General features: G+C 39.9%; 1 protein-coding gene across 3 annotated transcripts; it reads left to right on the top strand.

Annotated features, from left to right (window-relative positions):
- The first annotated feature begins 1,051 nt into the window (after positions 1–1,051).
- On the top strand, positions 1,052–21,323 carry LOC131559400 (uncharacterized). Of its 3 annotated transcripts, none has more exons than XM_058807724.1 (8): positions 1,052–1,108; positions 10,927–11,048; positions 12,116–12,254; positions 13,084–13,205; positions 14,932–15,042; positions 18,330–18,436; positions 19,818–19,908; positions 21,010–21,323. In XM_058807724.1, the coding sequence occupies exons 2-8, from the start codon at positions 11,016–11,018 to the stop codon at positions 21,124–21,126; spliced, it is 720 nt and encodes a 239-aa protein (XP_058663707.1). In that variant the 5' UTR covers positions 1,052–1,108; positions 10,927–11,015; the 3' UTR covers positions 21,127–21,323. The 3 variants fall into 3 exon arrangements, with proteins under 3 accessions (XP_058663707.1, XP_058663708.1, XP_058663709.1); XM_058807725.1 differs by lacking the exon at positions 1,052–1,108 and adding an exon at positions 3,372–3,451; XM_058807726.1 differs by lacking the exon at positions 1,052–1,108 and having other exon boundaries at positions 10,841–11,048.
- Positions 21,324–21,624: the final 301 nt, after the last annotated feature.

Here is a 21,624-nt window from a genome sequence, read left to right as displayed (position 1 = left end):
GCGGGGTCGGGCGCGGAGCCAAGCGGTAGCGTGAGCACGCGCCGGGAGGGTGCACGAAGGGCGGGGCCGAGCACGCGCAAAGTGCCTCTTCCGGTCAGTGTCGCCCTCCCGCATGCGCGCGTGCGGGTGGGCGGGCGCGCGGAGGGCGCGGTTCGTCCCGCGGCGAGCACGTGCGTGGTTCGGCGCGCGTGGCGCCCCCCCGCGGCGGCGCGCGATGGAGCTGGCGGCGGCGCGGCGCGCGGTGCTGGCGGCCGTGCGGGGCACGCGCGCCGCTGACCTGCCGCGCCTGCTGCACTGGATGCGCAACACCCGTAAGCGCCGCACAGCGGGGCCGCGACCGCACCGCACCGTGGGCCTGGATCGCCCCGCCGTGCGGCAGCCGGGGCCGGGGGAGGGGGGAGCGGACCCTGGGCGAGGGGCGGTGTGCCCGGACCGGGTACCGCCCCCTTCCGGGGGCACGCGGATCTCCGGGTACCGGCGGGTACCGGCCCGACGCCTCGGCCGGTGCCCTCCGCCCTGCCCGGCTCCCCTCGGGGGCGGCCGCCCTCGCCCGTCCGGGGCTGCCGTGCCCTGCCGTGCCCCGGGTGCCGTGCCATGCCGTTGCACGGTGCCGTGGCAGGGGCGGGGGTGAGGCGGCGCGGGCGCGGCCGGCAGCGGGGCAGGACGGGCTGCCCCTCAGAGCCCGCGGCGCACCGGGCGTGCGGAGCCAGCCTGCTCCTGCTCCTGCTGCTGCCGCGCCGAGACGGCTTTGGGTCCTAGGCTTGTCTTGTGCAGCAGCTTCACACGTGTACACGGCAGCCTTTCAGGAGTTTGGACATAGCGGTTTGAGCTCATTTACAAATGCTGCTTTCCGCACTTGATGTCACCTTAAGCTGAACATAGCTTTCTGTTTACTCCCTTGTTTATGCCTGGATGTAATTTCATCAGCGTTCTGCAGTCAAGCATTCTGTGGCAGATGAAGAAAGGAAATATGGGTCAGTGCAGAAGCTGTAAATTTGCAACTGAACCCAAAAGATGACACGGAAAACCTCATCATAGGCAGTGCGTTAAAGCGATAGTCACATAGTGCTCTGCTGAATAAAGTCTAAACCCTGCTTAGTCTCAGGAGGTATGTGCATTTTCCCAGACCCCTCCAATTTTGTGGCCCAGTCTTAAGATCCAGTATGTGTGTGTCCTGTTTATTAATGATTGTCTCCTGGGTGGTAAACCTCCCCTGATGATCGTGTGTTGGCAGAAATTCATCATATGATACAGTACTTCCCCTGCTTTGCTCAGGTTATGCTTCTTGTTTGGGTCTTTGCTCCAGCACGTCCACTTTAGGACAAAAACAACTTCCTAAGGCAGCACCAACACACAGGGACCGTGGCACAAAGGGCAGCTCTGACACCCAGGACTTGTCCAGCTGTCCGGGTACTTGGAGCTGCAAGCTCACTCCGTGTTGCCCTGTGGTTAGTGGCTCCCGCAGTCACTCGGATGAGTGGCAGGACAGATCCTTCTCAGGGGGAGCAGGCCCTCTGCTGGATTTGCGGGAAGAGAAGCGGCTGGGAACAGCCTTTGCTGCCTGTGACAGGCACGCAGCCCTCCCACCCAGGCGGGCTCTTTCCTAGGTGAGACATTGCCAAATGTTTCAGAGCATCTGGAGTCGGCCTCCACGGCTAGAGCAGACATGGGCCTCCCTAGAACGTGAAGGCTGTATTTTGATGGCAGTACTTAGTGTTACTTGCAATTAAACATTCTTACTTACATGTGTGTATGTTCACATACCTGCGTGTATATCTATCTACACGTGCATATGTCTGTATGTATATAGACATAATGCTAGAGCAGTCTGCTATAAGCAGTACTGCATCCTTCCAGTTCTGAGGTCTTGTCTGGACACTTCTAAACAGTGCTTGGGTTACTGTAAATAATCTTGTTAGAAGTGGTTTTCTTCTATCCCATATGCTCTAATATATAAAAATCTCATTGAATTTCTCATGCAATCATTCATATTGATTATTCACTTAACATAAATCATTGCAGCTCCTACACACTGTATTAGTTTGTGTGGTGGTGTGCATATAGAGCTTTCTCAGCTTCCTGACCCCTTTACAAATACAGCAAAGCACATGCGAGCTTACTAGTGAAACTTGAAATTGCTGAACTGTTTCAGTTAGGAAACTAATACTTACTATTTTCTCTGTTTCAATTCTATGATCGTGTTTTACTTCTGCCATAGGAATTTTTAGCCAATGTTTTGAGCATAGTTTATGTAGACTCCAAAATCCTTTGTCAGTGAACACATTTTAATTTTTTTTTTTTAATGTTACAGCTTCCGAACTTTCTATAGATGGTTTCTGTGAAAGATGATATGCTATGGTCACTAGCCTTTATTATGATCTCTCAAATATTTTTTCTGAATTTTAATGATCTAGCTTTTTGCCTAGGTCTTTCAGTGAACGGATTCATGTATTTGTGCCTCATATTTGCTCTTCATAATTAAGATGCAACCTAAAGAGCAGATTAGGTTCCAAATCTTGAACTACTCTGTGTGTGTGTCTGAGCAATCTGTGTCCTTCTATTTTTATACTGTTTGCATCAATAGTGATGGCTGCTGCTTCACTATGTGCATCATCTTTAAACATAATTAGCTTTACAGTTGCCATTCAATGGCTTTTCAGCTCATATGCTGCAGATCAGGGAACAGTGGACAGGGCAGTCAGGATCAAGCAGCTGGAGTAATGAATATAATTTCATTTCTGTAGTCTCCTTGTCAGGCCAGCTTCAGAATCTTTTTTGGTTTAGGATTCTTTGCTTACAGGCTTGTGCTCTGATAATATTTTATGCTAATTTTCTCTTTTAAAATGCTCATTGTTAATATCCTTGCTGTATGCTATTAATTAGTATTCTGAGAAATCAAGTTGTACTTTAGTAATCTGCATCCTCGGCATTTGCTTACATGTTGTGATTGTATTTTGTGAATTGCTGATGCAGTATAGAACTGTAGGCAACCACATTTGTTTCAATTGTAATTTAGAATGTGTGACTTAGGCTAATCTTATTTCCCCTGATTGCCACATTTGTGGAGACATTTAGAGCCTGTAGAATTTGGCCTCATGCTAATGCTTGTAGAAGTTGCCAGTGGAAAAATATCAATGTTTACCCAGTTCTAGTGCTCTCTCAAGGTGCTGCAGTCTCCCTCTCTAATATACATATATGTTTACATGTAGATATATGATAAAAGAGTGGAAATTAGAAAGCTTTATGCCTATGTGTAAAAACTTTTCATTGTTAAACAATCAATATATGTTTCACCGCCTCTTTGGGTCATTAACCTGTTCCTGTTTTTCTGATCTCTTTTGTCTGGATGGCTATGTCCTGCTTTATTTCTAGTTTTCACCCTGAAGACAGGACTAGAATGCAAGATCAGTATCTGTACCTTACTGGTTTTATTTTCTTGCAGCATTGGACAGTAAGTGAGCATTTGTCCTGCAGGTCACATTCCTTTAACTTTTTTGCATTTTCCTCAGAGATGCAAATATTTTCTGTGATGTCCCTAGCATAGCACTCTTGATGATGCTTCTCTTAGTATTGTTTCTCTGAGCTGCTTCTGTGGCTGCATACTGGCAGTAACTTTTAGTGTGGCTTTTTTTTCCCTCTCAGAATTGTTGCATTTGAATAATTATACTGCCCATTTTAATACCTAGCTAGTCCTGTGATAATTAATAGTGCTTGGACTGGGGATAGTGAGGCGCTGGTAGAGGTTTCTGTTGCTGGACCCTGAATACAGCTAGGGAATGTGGTGTTCTATCTGTGCCTAAAGACGACTGTTTTATGGGAGACATAAAAAGTTACCAGATCTCTGTGCCACACAGAAATAAAAGCCTAATCTTTGGTGATACAGATGTAGGAAGGAAACAAACCTCTGATGAGCAAAAGAAAAAAAAAAAGTGGCAGAGATGGGGAGATAATATTGTGAATGAAAACTAGGATAGGATAAATGGAAATAAAAATGGTATCTCCACAGACAAACTCCTTTTCTGTGAAGTGTCAGTTCCCTGCCTTCTCCTCCTGTATCCCATTCCTGTTTCTGTCAAGGTGTTGAGCTTATACTTTTACCTCCAGCTGAGGAGAACTGGGCATGGTTCCAGTGTTGGCTGGAGTCAGGCTTTTTCCTTCTTCACACATCTCTGAATTAAAGTGTACATGCACCCTTAAAGTCCTGCATAAAGTGGATGACCTTTAAGATCAGTGTTGTTGCAAAGACAGCCTTAGTTATTACTGTAACTTAGTTGGTGTTTTCTGACTCACACACTGAAGGCATGAAATGCTACTGACAAACTTCCATGGAAGATGTGAATTGTTTATAGTAAAGTGAGTTATCTTACCTAAAGTAAAGCCTTACATATTTTGAACTGAAAGAACATTGAACATATTCTCACTCCAATGATTTTTGACTAACCTTACTTGGTAATTACAGGAATGTAAGTGAATGAAAGATTCTATTAGTTTTTTTTTTTCTTTTCTATTTGGGTTTTTTTTGCTTTTCTTATGAATGTGGGGTTTTTTGTATTGAGAATTTTAGAAATTCCAAATCTTTATGTGTGATGGAAGAAGACGTTGGTGTTTTAAGGCAGCTGCTTAGCAACACTGCTTGGCTGTTTCACAATCAGCCAGCTCTTCCCACACACTGCAGTGAGATGTACGTCATTTCACGGTGACTTGCATTCCAGCTTTTCTTTTGAGTTTGTCTTAGATCTTAAAGAAAATTAAATAATAAGAGCTGGAAAAAGGAACAGGAACCTTTCGTGTCTTAACTTTTTTATAATAGCATGATTAATGCTTTAATATCCTTTTGCAATAACCGTGTTCCAGAAGTTCCGGCTAAGAAAACCTGGGTGAAGCCCAAGAGCTAATTCAAACCACTTGGGAAACCCCCCTGACAATCCCCCTCAGCTGGGTCCCAGCATTTGATGTAGAGCTGGGGCAAATTCCCACGTGAACCTCCACTGTCCAGATTTCTAAAATTTTTAGTAGCAGAAAAGGTTGCATTTGGTAAGAATGAATGCTGGAGGAGATAACCAGTGAATTGACCAAGCTATCTGTTTACATGAGCAGCACCACAGGAATCAGGGGAAGTAAATACAGGAATCTGAATCTTGAGTTTGAGATTGAAGTCACCAAACCACTCTACCGACTGGCACCCACTGAATGCTTTTGCTGTGCTTAGCGCTTAAATGCAGATTACAAAGCTGTCCCTCAGTCAGTGTCAGTGAAGCACAGATAAGGTGGTAAGACCCTTTACACTTCTTGTGTTCTGTCATGGGGTCTAAGGTTGAAATATTTTTCCATCATGGGTAAATATTACTGTTGTGATACTAACTTCTAAATTTTTTTCAGTTCATGCAACAGTGTAATAAAACACTCTACAAACCGTTTCCAGTCTATGCATTTCCTGAGAGAATATGAAGCTAAGATTTCAAAGTGATATACTGGTCTGAATTGTTGATTGTTCCTGCAGTACTCAAAATATTCAATATCAAGAGTATCACTCAAAATAGTAATTGAATAATAATCATTGCAAATCTTCTAATTTAAGGATAAACAACGTATAATTAAGTACTAATTTTTTTTTAATGGATTAACTTGTACTGGAAGCAAACCAGCTTTTTAAGAGGTTGGAGTACAATTTAGTCTTGTAACTTGAAAGTTGAGGGCAGTCAGTGCTGTAAATTCAGGTTGTTAACAGGCAGTGAGGGAAGAGTATCTGATAAAGTCAACTTAACTGATACTGGAGGATGTGCTGCTTTAGTACAGTGTTCTGCATACAGAGAAAAAACTTTTCATCATACTCTTAGGAGCAGACCAAGTGTGTCCAGCATTTCTTGTACTTTATTATCTTGGAATTGTCATATTCTCTGACCTGCTAGGTAAAGTTATCAGATGATAATTTTCACAAGAAGAGGAAACAGGATAAGAAAACACTTGATTCTTTAAATGTTTCCTTTCAGTCTGCAGATGAAACTAAAGTGGAACGAGTATCTTTAAAAAGGATGAAAATGTGGGTTTCTGCAATGTGACAAGTATAGTCTGTGGTTTTGTGTTTGTGTGAAAAAGTAATTTAGTACAAGGCTTCATATCCAAATTTGTAGAAGTGATTTATTCAACTGAAATATCCTTTCAGAAGAGATAAAAATAGCATTGCATTTTTACATTAACATTTATTTGTTGAAATGATACCATACCAAAAATCTTTTCCACTGTTCTGTTTGATAAACTAAAGTGGGATGTTACCTATAATTGGATGAATCATCAACTGTGGGAATTGGCATTAATTTCCTTTGTTGTGACAAGTGATACTGGTGTGAGAGAGGTCTCAAGAAGAATACCAAATACTTCTAAGTTGTTAGTCATTGAAACGTAATAATGGTGGGGGAAACTAGGGATTGTGAAACAGTATGAGACTTACCTTGTTTAAATTTGAACTTCAAAGCTTCTTTCAATTAACCAGTGTAAAAGACTTAAACTAATAAAATGAACTCTGGTTATATTTCTGTTGGAAAAAGCCAATTACTTTCTACCATTAACTATGTATGCTTTGGGACAGAAATAATATTTAGAGTTCCTGAGGTACTTGGTATACTGAGGTCACATATTGCTTCTCAAATTATTTAGCCAAAAAGGGCAATACTAAATTTTAGGGATGTGGTGCTTCTTCCTTGACTTGGTTCTCCAGTATTATTAAAAATGCTGAATTACTAAATCAACCTTGTTTTAAGTAACACAGCTGTTAATATGTGCTTTTCTCTTCTGTGAGTCAGAGTATATATCTAGAAGACCATAAAGTGCTTGCTGCTATGGTTGCCTTTGCTAAATTCTCTTCTTTCCCTCAGGGACATGTAATCTTCTGTTGTCATTTGGAAATCACACATTGCTTGTCTTCAATCCTGTATTTTGCAGTGCCAGGGTGTTCAGATGTTGGTGTAGCGGTGCTCTCTATCTGGTGTGAGGCTTTGTGATGTTTTCTTAGCTTCTGTAGAAAGGCTGACTAGCACCAGGGTGATAATGAGCCTTTTTGCAACGTGTTAATTAAATTTTATAAATGCATGTTGAGTAAATCCAGTGGAACCGGTTTTTGAAGTAAAATACAAACACTGCACACTCAGACTTCCTCCACAAACAAATGATTGTGATTCATCTTGCAGTGTTTCATGAACTGTACATTTCTTTCCTGGTTAGTTGTCTGTGCAATGAACACAGGTTGGCTTGCACACTCTCCATTTCATATTGTATACATTTCATGTATGTAACAGGTACTAAAATGATATATAAAATACTTTTCTCTTTTGTTTCTTCTTTGAAGATTCCTTTTAAGGCGATACTGAGATTTTCAAGAGTGAACAATTTGTTAAACACGAGGGTGGAGTTGATAAAACTGTACCAGCAGAGATGCATATTTTCATATTTGGCACTGATGTTTCCTACTTGATGGCAATCTACAAATATTTACATACTGCAAAAGTAAATGAGTTATTGTGGTAGCTGTTGCTGTTTCGTGCTTTGACAGGAAGGAGTCCTGACTCTGTGTGTCAGAGTTCAGTCACAGACTATACACACAGGTGTGGAGTGTTGCACACACAGCTTCTGCTCCAGCTGCCATTTTGTCATCTCAGATGAAGTCTGTTCAGATCTCCTTCTCCTTTTTTCTTCCTGCTTATTGTGCTTTAGAGTATTAACTGTTAGTTAGAAAGGAGCACTTCCATTTGTCATTTATTTTTCAGGGTCAGTGTTTCAACAGTTTTTTGTTTGAGATGCATATGTGTTGTCCTTAGGACTTGTTTTGTACAGAGCATACAAGAACTCGTGTGTGTCATACTTTGTGTCACAAGGAGAGATCAGAGGGCCCTATGCAAGGTGGTCAGCATTGTGCCAGGTACTGCACAGATTGAACTCAGGGCAGGGAAGGATTTTCTGGGTTAGAGGAAGATGGATGTGCTGCCTGTGTCCCACTGAAGGTGTGTGTTTCTGTTCTGTGGAGCTGGAACACTGCATGCTCTGGAGAGCTCTCCATCACTAATGTTGGCCAGGAAAGGTCACCCAGGGCATGAGGGAGCAGATCCTATTGACGCACTAGATCTGGGAGCAAGAGAGCTGAAGTTCTGTATTTGCAGTGTGATGTGGCTGGCCTGGTGGTCTAGGAATACTTCCTGCATTTCATTAAATGCTATATATGAATTTGATACTCTTAACAGGCACTATAACAGCTGGATGAGCTCTCTTGCATAGTAATAGTATTGTTTTAAAGCAAGTGCCAGATGTAGAGGCTTATTGCCCACAGGCACTGATCTGTTCAGCTGCCAATATCAGCTTTCTACTCTCTTGTTCTGTCTGTAGCATGACTTTTCCCCTTGCTCCTTCAGAGGTTATCCACCTCAGCAAACTGGTGCCTTGGCACTCTGAGGGCATGTCAGGGTGCTGATGGTGTCAGTTAAGCTACAGTTAGATTTGCCCACCTTCCCTTCCCATAATATCTGGGTTTACTTCTGTGCTGTGTCACATCCATAGAAATCTTCCCTGAGCTGGTTGGAAAGATCACTGTGCTTCTGGGATGTTCATAACAAATCTGCAAATTGTTGGATGGGCTGTGTATTTAACAGGATGGGTGCTCATTAGAGGTTTCAAATTAAAATGCTGCCAAGCTGGAGCTGCTGCATTGCACCTGTTGTGTTGGTGTTGCTGCTGTTGCAGCTGCTGCCTGTGTCTGTGTTCCTTGCTGCAAAGTGTGCATCTCTCTAGGAGCTGAAGTTCTGGAGAACGGAACTGTGAGCACTTTGGAGCAGTAAATTGCCTTCCTGAAGCATAACAACTACCAGTGCTAATGGCCCATCAGGGCTTTGGAGCATTACTACTGTATGTTTAATAAATTATAAACCAAATAGATCTTAGGGAAATACAGATAATTTAAAGTTTCTGCTGCTTACTACAGGGGATTCAGGATTGTCTGTTTGGGTCCATTTTTGGATGTGTTGAAAGAACCATTTACATTTGCAGTCTAAAGAAGAGCCTTTTGCACCAATGAATGATGCTTTCTTTAATCATATTGTTCTCACTACAGTGCTTAAGCAAAAACCATTTCAGAAGCATTTAGTTTAAAGTATCATAGTTTAAAGGTTTGCAGGTTTCTGATTCCTATACTAGCCTTAAAATTTCTCAGTCTTTCTAGCATTTCCTGTGATCCACAGGAAAGGTTAAATATATTAGCATAGAGAAACTTGTAGTGTGTTCTGTAGATTTATTTTGAACCTGTTTTCCATCAAGCTTTTCTGTACTAATGTTCCCACCTGGAACAGCAATGCTAGCAAACATTGCCTTTTTTTAAAACACCTGTAAAAGCTGTCAGATTTTCTTTTTGTGAGTGATGCAGCAGTCTAAAAACAAGAAGCAAACCAGAAGGGGTGGAGAAGAGGGGACATACATATTCGTCTCACTTTTAGACAAGACTCAGTGGATGGGTTTGGTATATTTTTTCAGGATTCGATTAGTGGCTGCTTTTTGGTGGTGGTGGTTGTCTTTGACAGGTTTGTAGCTTTGAGCTGTGATGTGCCTTTGTTTAGAACCAGTTCAACATCCTTCAAGCAGTGAGATATCCAGACAAAAAGGAATTTCATCTAATCCTTCTTTTGAGGACAATATAACAAGAAAAGAGCAGAGTACAGGCATAAAGCAGATCTTGTACTGATGCCAGTTAGGAACATCATACTCTTAACAAGAAATTGGGGGATATAAGCAGGATGTTGGCTGCAAGATGTGAAAACTCTGGTATGAGCAAGTAAACCTTTAGCTGGAGTTCTCAATACTGCAGGGCAGAAAGGATGAGTCCAGGAGATCCAGAGGGAGGTGTTGAGAATCCTCACACACTAGGAAAGAAAAAAAAAAAAACCAGGAACAGTCTGGGTAGGCAAATCTTGGTTTTTCTTGGAAAGGAGACTGATGTGACACGTGATGAGTCTTCAGGGAAGTAAATAGTTACTGTATAATAGAAAGCAACAAAGTTTGCTATTTCCATTGTGAGTGGGGCAGAAAATACTAAGTAGTGGCAGAGGATATCAAAATCAGTAATTAAGAAGGGTTTTCCTTTCTAATATTAAGGGTAGTCAAGCACTGGAATAGATGGCTAAGGGTGGTTGTAGAGTCCCCAGCATTACCAGTCATTTTTAAAAGAGCAGTTTGAAGAAGTAATGACACTTACTATTGATTGAGCCTTGGAAGAAAAAAGGATTAGTGTCTTCACATGGTTTCCTTCTGAATCTTTTTTCTAGATGTCTTTTAAAAAAATGAGCTAAAGTAATGTAGGAATATCCTGGGAAAATAACAAAAAAATTACTCTGTGGCTTTGCAAAATTGTGTTGGTTTACATTTATTCCTGTTTTCCTTCTAATTTGAAATATTTTCATAGTTTAGGTGATGTAAAATGTATTGTGAGTTGCACTGTTGAACTGTGCATTATCCCCAATTTTTTTGTATGTTTATTAGAAAGATCATACATATAAAAAGAAACTTGTATTAAAAAAAAGCCTGCATTCAGGCAACTATTGAGTTTTGTAATTTCTCCAATAGTTCAAAAACATCTTTGATGTTTTTTATATCTTAAACTGAAACAATATCACTTTGGTGGCAGCCCAGACCATCATATGTGAGTTATAAATTTATAAATATGAAAATAATATGAAAATAATTTGAGATCTCAGAAAAGCAGTGCATTTATTTTACGTGGCAAAGTTATTACAATCCAAATCAGTCATTGGCTGGAAAAGCTAACAAAAATGCATGTGAATAAAAAACCTTATCCATCTGGTGTTGTTTATGTCTTGCAACTGTATTGTACTGGTCATCACTTAGTCCACATGATATGATTGTTCAGGGGTTTTTGTTTGTCTTGATTTATAGATGACTTTGATGAGCTTGTGGTGAGTAACAACGATGTTGTGCTCAGAAATATCGCTGAAGATTTGCGGAATCGTTTACCCATCGAGGCAATGTTCACTTCAGAACATCAAGCTGTGCAGAAAGTAAGCTAATTGTTATGGTCTGATTTTACTGAACCACATAATTTATTCTGATAGCATTTTAGCAGTAGTTTATAATAGAAAATGAGCATGGATTGACATATAGGAAATCTCAGTTTGGTTCTCAGGTCTGTTGCTCTATGTTTGCATGACTCCAAGAAAGTTGCTTCATAGTTTTTAATGCTTTGATCATATGTTATTTGGGATAGCTTTCATTCTGTGTGGTATGGCGCCTGTCACAGTGATTCTTCAATGCTAGCTCCATAATAGACTCTTAACAGCTCCCTTAAAGACAGCAGGAACACAAGGCCAGTGTTTGCTGTTGCCATAATGTGGGCAGCTCTGAGATGATATCCAGCTCTTTTCAGATTCTCATGGCTGTGAGTCCTGTGGGAGGAGAGTGCACCTTTCCTACTTGACCTGTCAGTATGCAAGGAAAGTTAATGCATTTCCCAGAAAAGTGATGTGTGGCTCTTCAGTGGGAGAAGTGGATTGGCCACATGCAGCAAGCCTGGAAAAGGGAGGAAAGATAAGTAGGAGGATGAAGATTATGCCCCTTGAAATGATGAGAGGGCAGGCATCTCAACTGGTATACTTTTGATTGAAAGTGACACCTGTGTTAATTAGGGGTGCTTCTAGATAGAGGCATAAGGCACGATGAAAACAGTCAGTTGAGGCTGAGAAGCAGAATTGACCTTTCTGCTAAATTTAAGTTACATTCTTCTCATTAAAAGAGGAAGAAAAGCTGCTTTTACCCTTTATGTTCTCTAGCCAAGCAAGCACTAAAGAGACAAAATTCACATAGGGCTCCCTACTCAGATATCAAAACCAGCTTGCTTTGTTTGTTGACCACCACTTACGGTTATCTCAGTGGAATTTGATAACCCAGTTTACATGCAGGATTTCTGTAGCTAATTTTTTTTTTTTTTTTTTGTAATTGTTGCATAGGGAAAAGCATGGATCTCGGGGATTTTGGGAAAGGTAGGATGGTGGGACAGTTAACATGTGACAGTGTAACTGAAGTTAAGAGACTTGGTTATGCCTTTCTAAGGTTTTGTTCCTCTTTTCAGATACAACAGCATCCACTGCCCATGATTCATGTTGATGCATTCCTTTATGATGATGATGATGTTGATTCATTGTGTGAGGAGGGGAAAATGAGTAGGAGCTACTGCACAGAGTGTGGCTCATACAAAACTGCATCTTTAGGTAAGTGTTCTTTTGGGAACATGAGAAACAAATTGAGTTTAACTAAACTGGTTTGTGCAGTGACTCAGCTGGACATGACAACATCCAGCTGATGGGGGACTTTGTCCAGGCTGCTGGAATATACAGGCCAGAATTATTTCTCATAACCAGTGGAAGGAGCCTCCTACACATGTAAGTTGAATTAATTTGCAGTGTGAGTGACAACTGTTGCCCACAAAAACTGGGCAGGTTAGAGGCAGGCTATGTACCACTGGAGAGGAAGATGAAAGAGGAAGACAATACTGTAGAGTCCATGCAGTAGCCTGCATCTCCTCTCACATGCTGAAGAACAGTGGAAACCACCATCTGTCTTAAAGCTTGTGTGTGGTGTGCTACAGATCAGTGCTGTTGCTAGTGGAGCACAGCCATTGAAGGAATGGTTTATATGGAGAACATTCCATTCATTAAAACTTTGGAGTTGAAATTAAAGCTGTTAATATGTCTGCCCACAAAAAGTTTTGCACAAATTGTGTTTACTACGTTTCCTTTTTCAGTTAAATAGTTCCAAGATACTTCGTTTTGTATTATTTAACATACTGTGCAGAAAAAGGTAATTCAGTTTCATGAAGGATTTCAAAATTCTCCATGTAAGGCAAGGAATCCTCAGACTTGGGACAGGCTTCTTGGCTGGTTACCTCTGATCTGCAAACCCTGCCCTAATGCACTAGTGCAGGCCAGAAACCACACAAGTTTTCAGTGAAGATAATACTTCAGGTTACTATTTCAATGGTTAATTACACAGTAGTTAGTACTGCCCACCCAACACCTTTGTTCTGTTCTTATTTCCCAGAGTTTATTTCGCATTCCTTTTCCCTCATGGAACTGAAGTTTCTTTATCACCATGTACTGCCTGACCTGACAGGAAAGGTAGTGGTTGACGTTGGCTCCAGGCTTGGTGCAGTGCTATTTGCGGTAACTTCCAGCACAGGAATTCATATTTTATTACTGTGACAAACATTTTCCCTCTTTTCTGACTGCCTACTCTCATTACTCAATACTGGATAGGTCATTCTGAGAGGCACCTCTGATCTGCCTCTCTGAATAGTGTAAGGTGCTGTTTACTAGCAATTTCAGTTCTTCCTCTGTTCCTCACAAGAGGGAATAGAAATGATCCTGCTTATGGAGAGGAAAAGTCTGTTGTCCAACAGAGTAGCATATTGCTGTCACACATGCTGCTCTTTTGCTCGTTCCTGCTGTCTCTTTCATAAGTCAGTTTGTCCTCTTATGTCTTGACCATGCCTATATATAGATTAGTTATGTTAAATTCCTTTATGAAGCTGATAAACTGTTAAAATATACAAAGGAAGACTTTGATATGAATTTGTCTCCAAAAACATATTGTCCTGCTCTGCATTTTAAAATGCACATAAAATACTTCATCAAGAAACTTGAGTGCAATTTTGATTGCTTTTGGCATGGCTGGTACAACATATGGCCAACAGCAATGCAAAACACACATTACTACTTTCTTAAAAAAGTCAATGTGTGTTTAGGGCTCAGTCTTGCAAACACTTGAGCATGTGATTTTACTCATTTGAATAGTCTAATTTTGGGATCACTCAAATGAGGAAAGTTACTCCCATTTGTAAATATTTGCAGCATTGGGTCCTTAAATGGTAACACTTTGGCTAGGCTGATTTTTATTTTGAAGTATTCAAATGCTTGTATTATTATAGTAGAAGATACTTTTAAAGCACTCTTTCACAAAAAGCATTCTGCTTTGTAATATGGTCTTGCCTTGGAGGAAGGGTGACTTCACAGGTTGCTTTTCTACTCTCTGAGTAGAATGGTTTCAGAAAACCTTAATAATGAAGTTGTAATACATGTGGATCTCTGATATTCTGTATCTTCAGCATTGTTTGTCTTTGCCATTGTTGGCAAAGTGTAATTATTCTGCTCAATGGAGACAGTGGCGCTTAAAGCAGTATCTTTGTTAGGGCACTGTATGCTCAAGTATTTGTACTTTTTTTCTCTAACATTTCCAATGGCTTCCCCAAATCTAATCCCCAAATCTTAGCCCAAAACTGAACTATTTTTTGGGCTTAATATTAAATGATAATTTAGCTTTTTGTTTTTTGCATATATAGCTGTATGAAGCATCTGAAAATGTCAGTAATGCATTAACTTAGAGAAGCTGACAAAGACTTGGTATCAAAATATCCCACTATATTATTGGTATATTGTCCTCCATTTTCACTGATTTTGGCTCTGTTATGTCTTGTGTTTTTTTTCTTTTCTCTTGATATTTTCTTCTTCAAGTCTCCCAAGTAACAAAAATGACATGTAGAGTCTTTTCCCTTCACACTATTTTCGTAATTTGTTTTGTACACCTTTTTTCTTTCTTAGACTATTTTCCATCTGTTTTGCAGTTCAAGTGAACTTGGAGCTTTCCCTTTCTTGTTTTTTTGATGTGTCATTTTGGATCTCTTACTAACATTTGTGAGGCTTAAGTAGGAATTGCCAAATCAGGAGCTTAGCTTTGAAAAATATTTCACATCCACTGAAAGACATTTCTCAACTCACTATTTTAAAATGTTTCTCTAATCTTAACTTGTGTTTAATTCTCTTCTTTTTAAATGAAAAATTTGAACTTGTTTTAAAGGCATCACAGTTACTAAAGTTCCTTTTCCTAATGTAGGGTTATCTTTATAGCTCAGCTTCCCAGCTGTATGGAGTAGAAATGAATGCAGACTTTTGCCAGTTGCAAGAAATTATGATTACAAAGTACGAGTTCATTGACAGAATAAAGGTAACCAAATATATGTTTTAGTTTTTGTATTTTTAACTACTGTGTACAAGGTATCTGGTTTGAGTGAGTGGCTGGTAAATCAGCATTCTGAGAAGTTTCTGCCTTAGCTGGTTTTGATCCTAAACAAAGGCTTTGCATTAGGAAATAAAAACCTTATAGTAAAGAGGAAGAGGGAAATTATCAAAATATCAATCACTTAGCTTTTTTCCTGACTGGACTTACCCGTTGGCTCACACAAAACAGATAAATCTTAGCCAGTTCTCCCAGTGAAATCAATGACATCATTGCCACTCACTTCTGTGAAACTGAATGTATAAAGAATTTCTGTCACAAACACTAAAGTAAATGTCTGTGATTCACTTTTGTTAGCAGAAAAATGTTTGTAGGATTTGCAAATTTGCATCTAAGGATACCTAAAGGACTTAGAATTATTCATATTTCCTTTCATAGAATGCCAGTGTATATGTACCTTCCACAAACAAAATGGGTTTCAAAGAAAGTGCTATCATTATGGGACTCACTTCCCTAGTTTCATTATGGGAATAGCTACTAATATTTTAAAGAGGAAAAAAAAATTCCTTTCTGGACCAGACCCATGATTTTGTTACCAGCCAAAGTTGGTAAGTAGAATATGCTGAATAGAATACTGGCTTTAATCCTGTGTTGTATGCACGTGCTCTTGAATGGAGTCACACAAACTGCTGAGTGTGGTAATTTCTCAGGTATTAAGGTAACCCAATTTTAACCTAGAAATAAATAATAGACATATTTAACACAGGGTAAGCAGTAGCAGTGGGTTGCTCAATTCAGTCACAGTTGCTGACAGTTTATCCATAACCTTTGGGTTTTGTGTATGTTTTATGTTCATAACACTTGACTGTGATGAAACTGAAAGTACAGTTAGGAGCTCTGTCAACTTAATTTAGTGGAGCTGGAGATCTATAGGCATGCTTTTCGGCCCTGTATATTTTTTATTATAAGCTTTTATGTATTTTCTTCACACCTTGTAATTCTGCTGAAGTATTCATTTTGGAGCATAAAGATAAGATAATAGGTTTTCAAAGCAGTGCCGGAGGACTTAGCTATTTGAGTCTCATTAAATGCTAATTTAGTCATGTGACTCCTGTTATCACACTGCTTTGAACATTTCAATCTTATATTTTTATTTCACCCCCAAATGAATTCTCTCTAGAGGTACTTATCAGGTTGAAAAATTGTGAGAATCCAGATGCTGGTCATAATTCATGGCACAAGTTTGAAAAACATTTTAGAGGCTCTTCTAAATAGAGATTGTTTTTTTCAAGATATTCTGAATTTTTATTAGAATATGCTCCTAAAGGATAGCAAAGTGAAATGGTATCTTTAGTGGCTAAATCTCTGACTGAACCTTGTGTTTCTTTGGTCAACACTTGGTTTGTTAAAGTACATAGAGGGTTGCTCAGCATCTTTTGCCATTTGAGGAAACATTCAGCTACTGGGAGGAAAGTAAACAGTTCAGCAGATCTTAGGATACTTGAGACCTCAATTCAGAAATTGACTGTAGTCATGAAAGGCTTGGTGTGTATTCCACTGGATGACAGGGCAGTTTTAAAATCAGTTGCTGCCTCCTCTGTTGTGCCAGTACACAGCCAAGCAGATCAGAGAGCTGGTTCAGCTGAAATCAAACCCAGCAATATTGGGGTTTTGAGTGCAACAGTATCTGGGTCTGGCTCGCTGTGCAGCCAGACATGCTTATGTGGTCCCAAAGTCCCCAAGAGGAATGAGGATATGGGCAGAATGAGGTGCTTAGGTCACTTTGGTCAGTATGGTCACCTACTCTGTAAATGCAGAGTAATTTTAGGTCAAGTCTTAAGTCAGTCATTCAGGCCAAGGAAACATTGACATATGTTGAAAGTTTTCCAGTAGTTCAAGCATCTTTCTGAATTGTGGTTTAAAATAGTAGGACTGCCATTAGTATCCTATCCTGTGCATCGGGTTATTCTTCCCCAGATGTAGGACCCTGCATTTGCCTTTGCTGAATTTAAGAAGGTTCCTCTCTGCCCATCCCTCCATAGCATCAGCCACACCTCCCAGCTCTGTGTCATCAGTGAACTTACAGGGGAGGCATCTCCCCTTCATCCCAGTCATGTGTGGATAAATGAAACAATACTGGATCCAGTACTGAGCCTTGGGGGACACCGGTAGTGACAGGCTTCCAAGTAGACTCTGTGCCAGTGTTTATGACCCTCTGGGATCTGCCATTCAGTCAATTCTCAGTCCTCACTGTCCACTCATCCAGCCCTCACACCCTGACTGTGCCTGTGAGGATGTTATGAGAAACAGAGTTGAGAGCCTTGCTGAAGTCAAAATAGACAAAATCCACTGATCTCCCCTCATCCATGCAGGTAGTTGGTTCATCACACAAGTCAATCAGATTTGTTAAGCAGGACTTCAGTGAATCCATGCTGACTACTACTTATCCCTTCAAAAGATATTGCAGTTTGCATTCCTCATCAGATTTGGGATGCATTATAATAGAGTTGAAAAGGACCTGAGTTGAAAAGGACCCACATGGATCATTGAGTCAGATTGATAAGATTTCTCCGTCTTTAAGAGGAAATCAAACACATCAGAGTGTTAATGAGCATCCATATTCTCCTGTCTCACTTGTTTTGAAAAATGACATGATGTGCTAATATCCTTTTTGGTAGGTGAAAGTAGATGAAATCAAAACAGCTCCTCTTGTTCTGACTGGAGAGGCAGTTGTTTAGTGGGATCCTCCAGTGCTACTGAGCATCCTGCCTTTCCAACATTCCCAGTCCCAATAGCATTGTGAGAATTCAGCTGTCAAATCTGGGTCTGTAGTGTCTTTTCTAGCTATAATCCTTCAGTAACCCACTGACCCTGTGAGATGCTTTTTATTATCCTCAAAATAGCTTCAACTAGCTTAACTACTTTTCTGAAATCACTGGACATTTGTGATAAAATACAGGGAAGTTGAATATGACAGCCATCTCCTCTTTTATGGCACACAGTTCTAAACCAAAATTCAGATGTACTTTATTTTACTTAGCATAATGGATTGAGTATCTTAATTAGAAGAGTTAAATCTGATTTTAAAAAAAAATTGAAAGGTTATTATGGTTGCATATGTCAGTTTTATCTACTGTGAAGCCAGTAAAATACCTGGTTTTGTGACTGGTTCAAAAGGGTGGTAGCAGCTGCTGTATTAGGCTGACAGGCTTCATGACTTCTCAAAGGCTGTATTTGTCTCTTAATTTATGCCTTGGGAAATTTCTCTCCTTCAGGTGGTTCATGCAGACATCTGTACTCAGCCCTCACTTCTGCAGAAGGCTGATGTTGTTGTAATGAATAATGTCTTTGAATATTTTCTTGACAGACAGGAACAGGCCAGGTAAGCTCTGTGTCCAAACAAGTTACCTATTTCTTTGTAAATATCTGTGTTACCTTGTGAATAATGGAAAACCTTAAGGTTGTGCTTTTTGAAGGCATATGCATAATTTATATAAGGAAATTGTTTCATACTGTCTACTTCTAATTGTTATACTTAACTGCTAAGGTGTTCTGGCAGTTGTTTATTGTTGAACCCACTGAACACTGCTGCTTTGTTTACCCAAACCTTGGCTTGAATCCTTGCCCTGATATGTTAAAATAGTATCTTGCTGCTAAAGAACCTGAGATTACTGTATCAGCATAAAGCTTAATCTTCAGAAGTAAGAGTCACTGACTCGCTGATGTCAGAGCTTTAATATATACAGACAACAAAGCATGGTTCTGAATGATACTGCTAAGAGATATTTGTAAGGATGTGGTAGCAAACAAACATGTGGCTAAGGTTCTCTTTCAGGTACAAGGCACTCACAGATGAGCTTTTGCTAAGCCAGCAGCATCCGTTTAAAGTGTAAATAACTTGATCATCCTAAGTTTAGAATGGGCAGTCAGAAAAAAGGAGTACCTGTGTCTCCACTTGGTCCCAGCCAAGTCTGTCATTCTGTACCAGCTTCAGCTAAGGCTTGCCCTGCTGCCCTGGATACCAGGTGATAATACCAACCAGACGGGCACAGAGTGGATGGGTGAAGGACAGTGGGTATTTCAAAATGCCAGGAGATATATTTCTAGGCACAGGACTGAGAATTCATTTGATTCTGTCATAGCTTGGGAATAGTGGTTTAGTGTTGCATTAGTAGCATGAAGACAAATGACATTTGAAGAATGCTGGAAATTAAATTCTTTTTAGTTTGAATTGCTGTGCTGCGAGAAATGATCTTACTTGCAAAATCAAAAAAAAATTTTAAAAGGGAATGCTGGAGGCTATATTTAAGTACTCTGACTACTGATGCCTTACGAGAAGTACTTTGTCACGACTGTGCACGAAGTTTGTGTATAAAGAGAAGCTTGTTGTGAAGGTTAATAAAGGACTGCACTTCAGGACTGGATTTTCTTCAAACCAAAGGGGCCAAGTGTCAATGTTTAATCCTTGTTCATAGTGAAAGTCTTGACAATACCAAATGATATGCATGTATGTATGAGAATTATAAAGTTACAAAATCTAAAATTGTAAGACTGTATATTCCCTGTGTTTTTAATCCAAAGCTTGATTTTATTCCTGCAAATACATTTGCTTAGATATTAATAATGACTGATAAGCATGTATTGCAAGTCTTTAAGCTTAGACTACCTCCAGCCAATAAACTGCAAGTGTTAGATTCATTGTATATCAAATATGTGTGTTTTTTCCCCAAAAAACTGGTCACCTGCCTTTAAATATGTTTCAGAGCTTGGGAATTTATTGCTTGTAATGTAAGGAAAAGAGGGTCCTTATTAGTGACAGTTCCAAGTCTTGAGGAATCACTTTCAAAGCTCCAGGTAAGTTCCCTCAGCCTATTTCAGCTGACACATTTTGTTATTTTCTGTTAAAGTGGCATTTCTGGAGTTGAAGTTAGCTGCTTGCCAGTATTGTTGTAAGGAAGGATAAGTAATTTTGTGCAGAGATTAAAAGGTGGAAGACTCAGGATTCTGTTTTGAGGCTGACCACCAGCACATCTCCCTGTACTTAGATTGTCCTTGAGTGAAAAGGAAAATCCCAGCCTCTATCAGTAGGCTGCATGAATTATTTTATTAACATGTGTATTAACATGGCACTGTGAGCTTTTGGAAGTACAGATTAGTGAGAGATGTGGTCTCCCAACCAGCCAAGTGACTACCATCAGGCATCCTGGATCAGTTACATGGCTTTAAATTGCAGCTGGAAGCAAACATAACAGCAGTGCCTCTTTCAGAGATGTTGAATGCTCTGTGCTGGGCCACGCTCTGCCCTCTGTCTGTGCTGCCATCGGTCATCTTAGATCATGTGTGTGATACCTGGGCAAATTATGTGGCCTAGCTTTAGTTAGGAAACAAAACACTGATCAGACATGACAAGGTTATGTATATAGTGATTTTCTCACAACAGTAGTTAGTTTTAGAGAAATTGAATCACTTGTTGCCTGGATGCTGATGGGTGAAGTAGATCCTCAGCCTCAAAACCAGCAGTGGTGTCATTTGAACTTTTCTTGGAGCAGGCTGTAGTCACAGAGCAGCTGAGAAGCCCTTTGTAGCCTTAATACAATGCTCCCTGTGTGTAAAACATGAAAATACCTGTGATTCTTCCATTATACTATTTGCTCCCTCAGCACATCTGTCAGAATGTCACCCTTTGAATTAGGATACACAAATGCATAAAGGCAGTTGTAATATGCTAACAAAATATCTAGACTATTGACTGAGATAATTTTTAAAGTTATCTTTATTATGTCCTATTTGAGTTAAAATGGCTTTTCCAGAAATTAATTTATCATTACATATAATTTGGAATGACTAATCTCTCATATTATGTCTTGCCTTCTTAATGTTGAAACTCCTTAACCTTGAAACTCCTGCTGTTTCTTAGCATGGTGTTGATTTAAGGATCTGCTTTCCTTGTTTCAGACAGATGTACAGCTCAGTCAATGGGTTGAAGAGGTGCAGCTGAACTATGATGTGTATATGGAAAAGGATGTTGACAGAGAAGCGCTCGAACAGATTCATTTATACAAGATTCTCTAGTACCTGGAAAAATTTACTAGTATTCTTATGATATATATTTTGGGCCTAAAATGAACTTGGATCGATTTGTGTGAATAAATCAGGTCAAAATTAATATTGTGGTTAATTTGAGTGATATATGTGGTTTTTAATAAAAAAGAGTCTTTTCAAACAGGTTTTCTTACTGAGGCCTTTTGTCTCAACCGGGTATTTTGACTTTTAATTTAGGAGATATCCTCATGGTCTATTTTTTGCATGTTAAAATGTTAAATGTTAAAAATGTTAACAAGAGCATCTGTATAGCAACGCTAAAAAAACTTTTGGTCATCAGTAGCATTATGCACTGTCAATGTTTGCTAAATATATCAAACCTAGGAGCAGTGAATCCTTATTGATGTGAATGATAAGAATGCATTTAGCGTAATGTTACATAAAAGCTGTAGTGCTGTTTCATTTTCATATAAAGCATTTATTCTTATCAGTAACAATATTTATTAACAGCATTATCTTTGGTGTTCC

The sequence above is a fragment of the Ammospiza caudacuta genome, chromosome 6 (genome assembly GCF_027887145.1).
Source record: "Ammospiza caudacuta isolate bAmmCau1 chromosome 6, bAmmCau1.pri, whole genome shotgun sequence".
NCBI lineage: Eukaryota > Metazoa > Chordata > Aves > Passeriformes > Passerellidae > Ammospiza > Ammospiza caudacuta.
The sequence above is the reverse complement of the archived record's forward strand: the minus strand, read 5'-3'. Positions and strand labels throughout refer to the sequence as shown.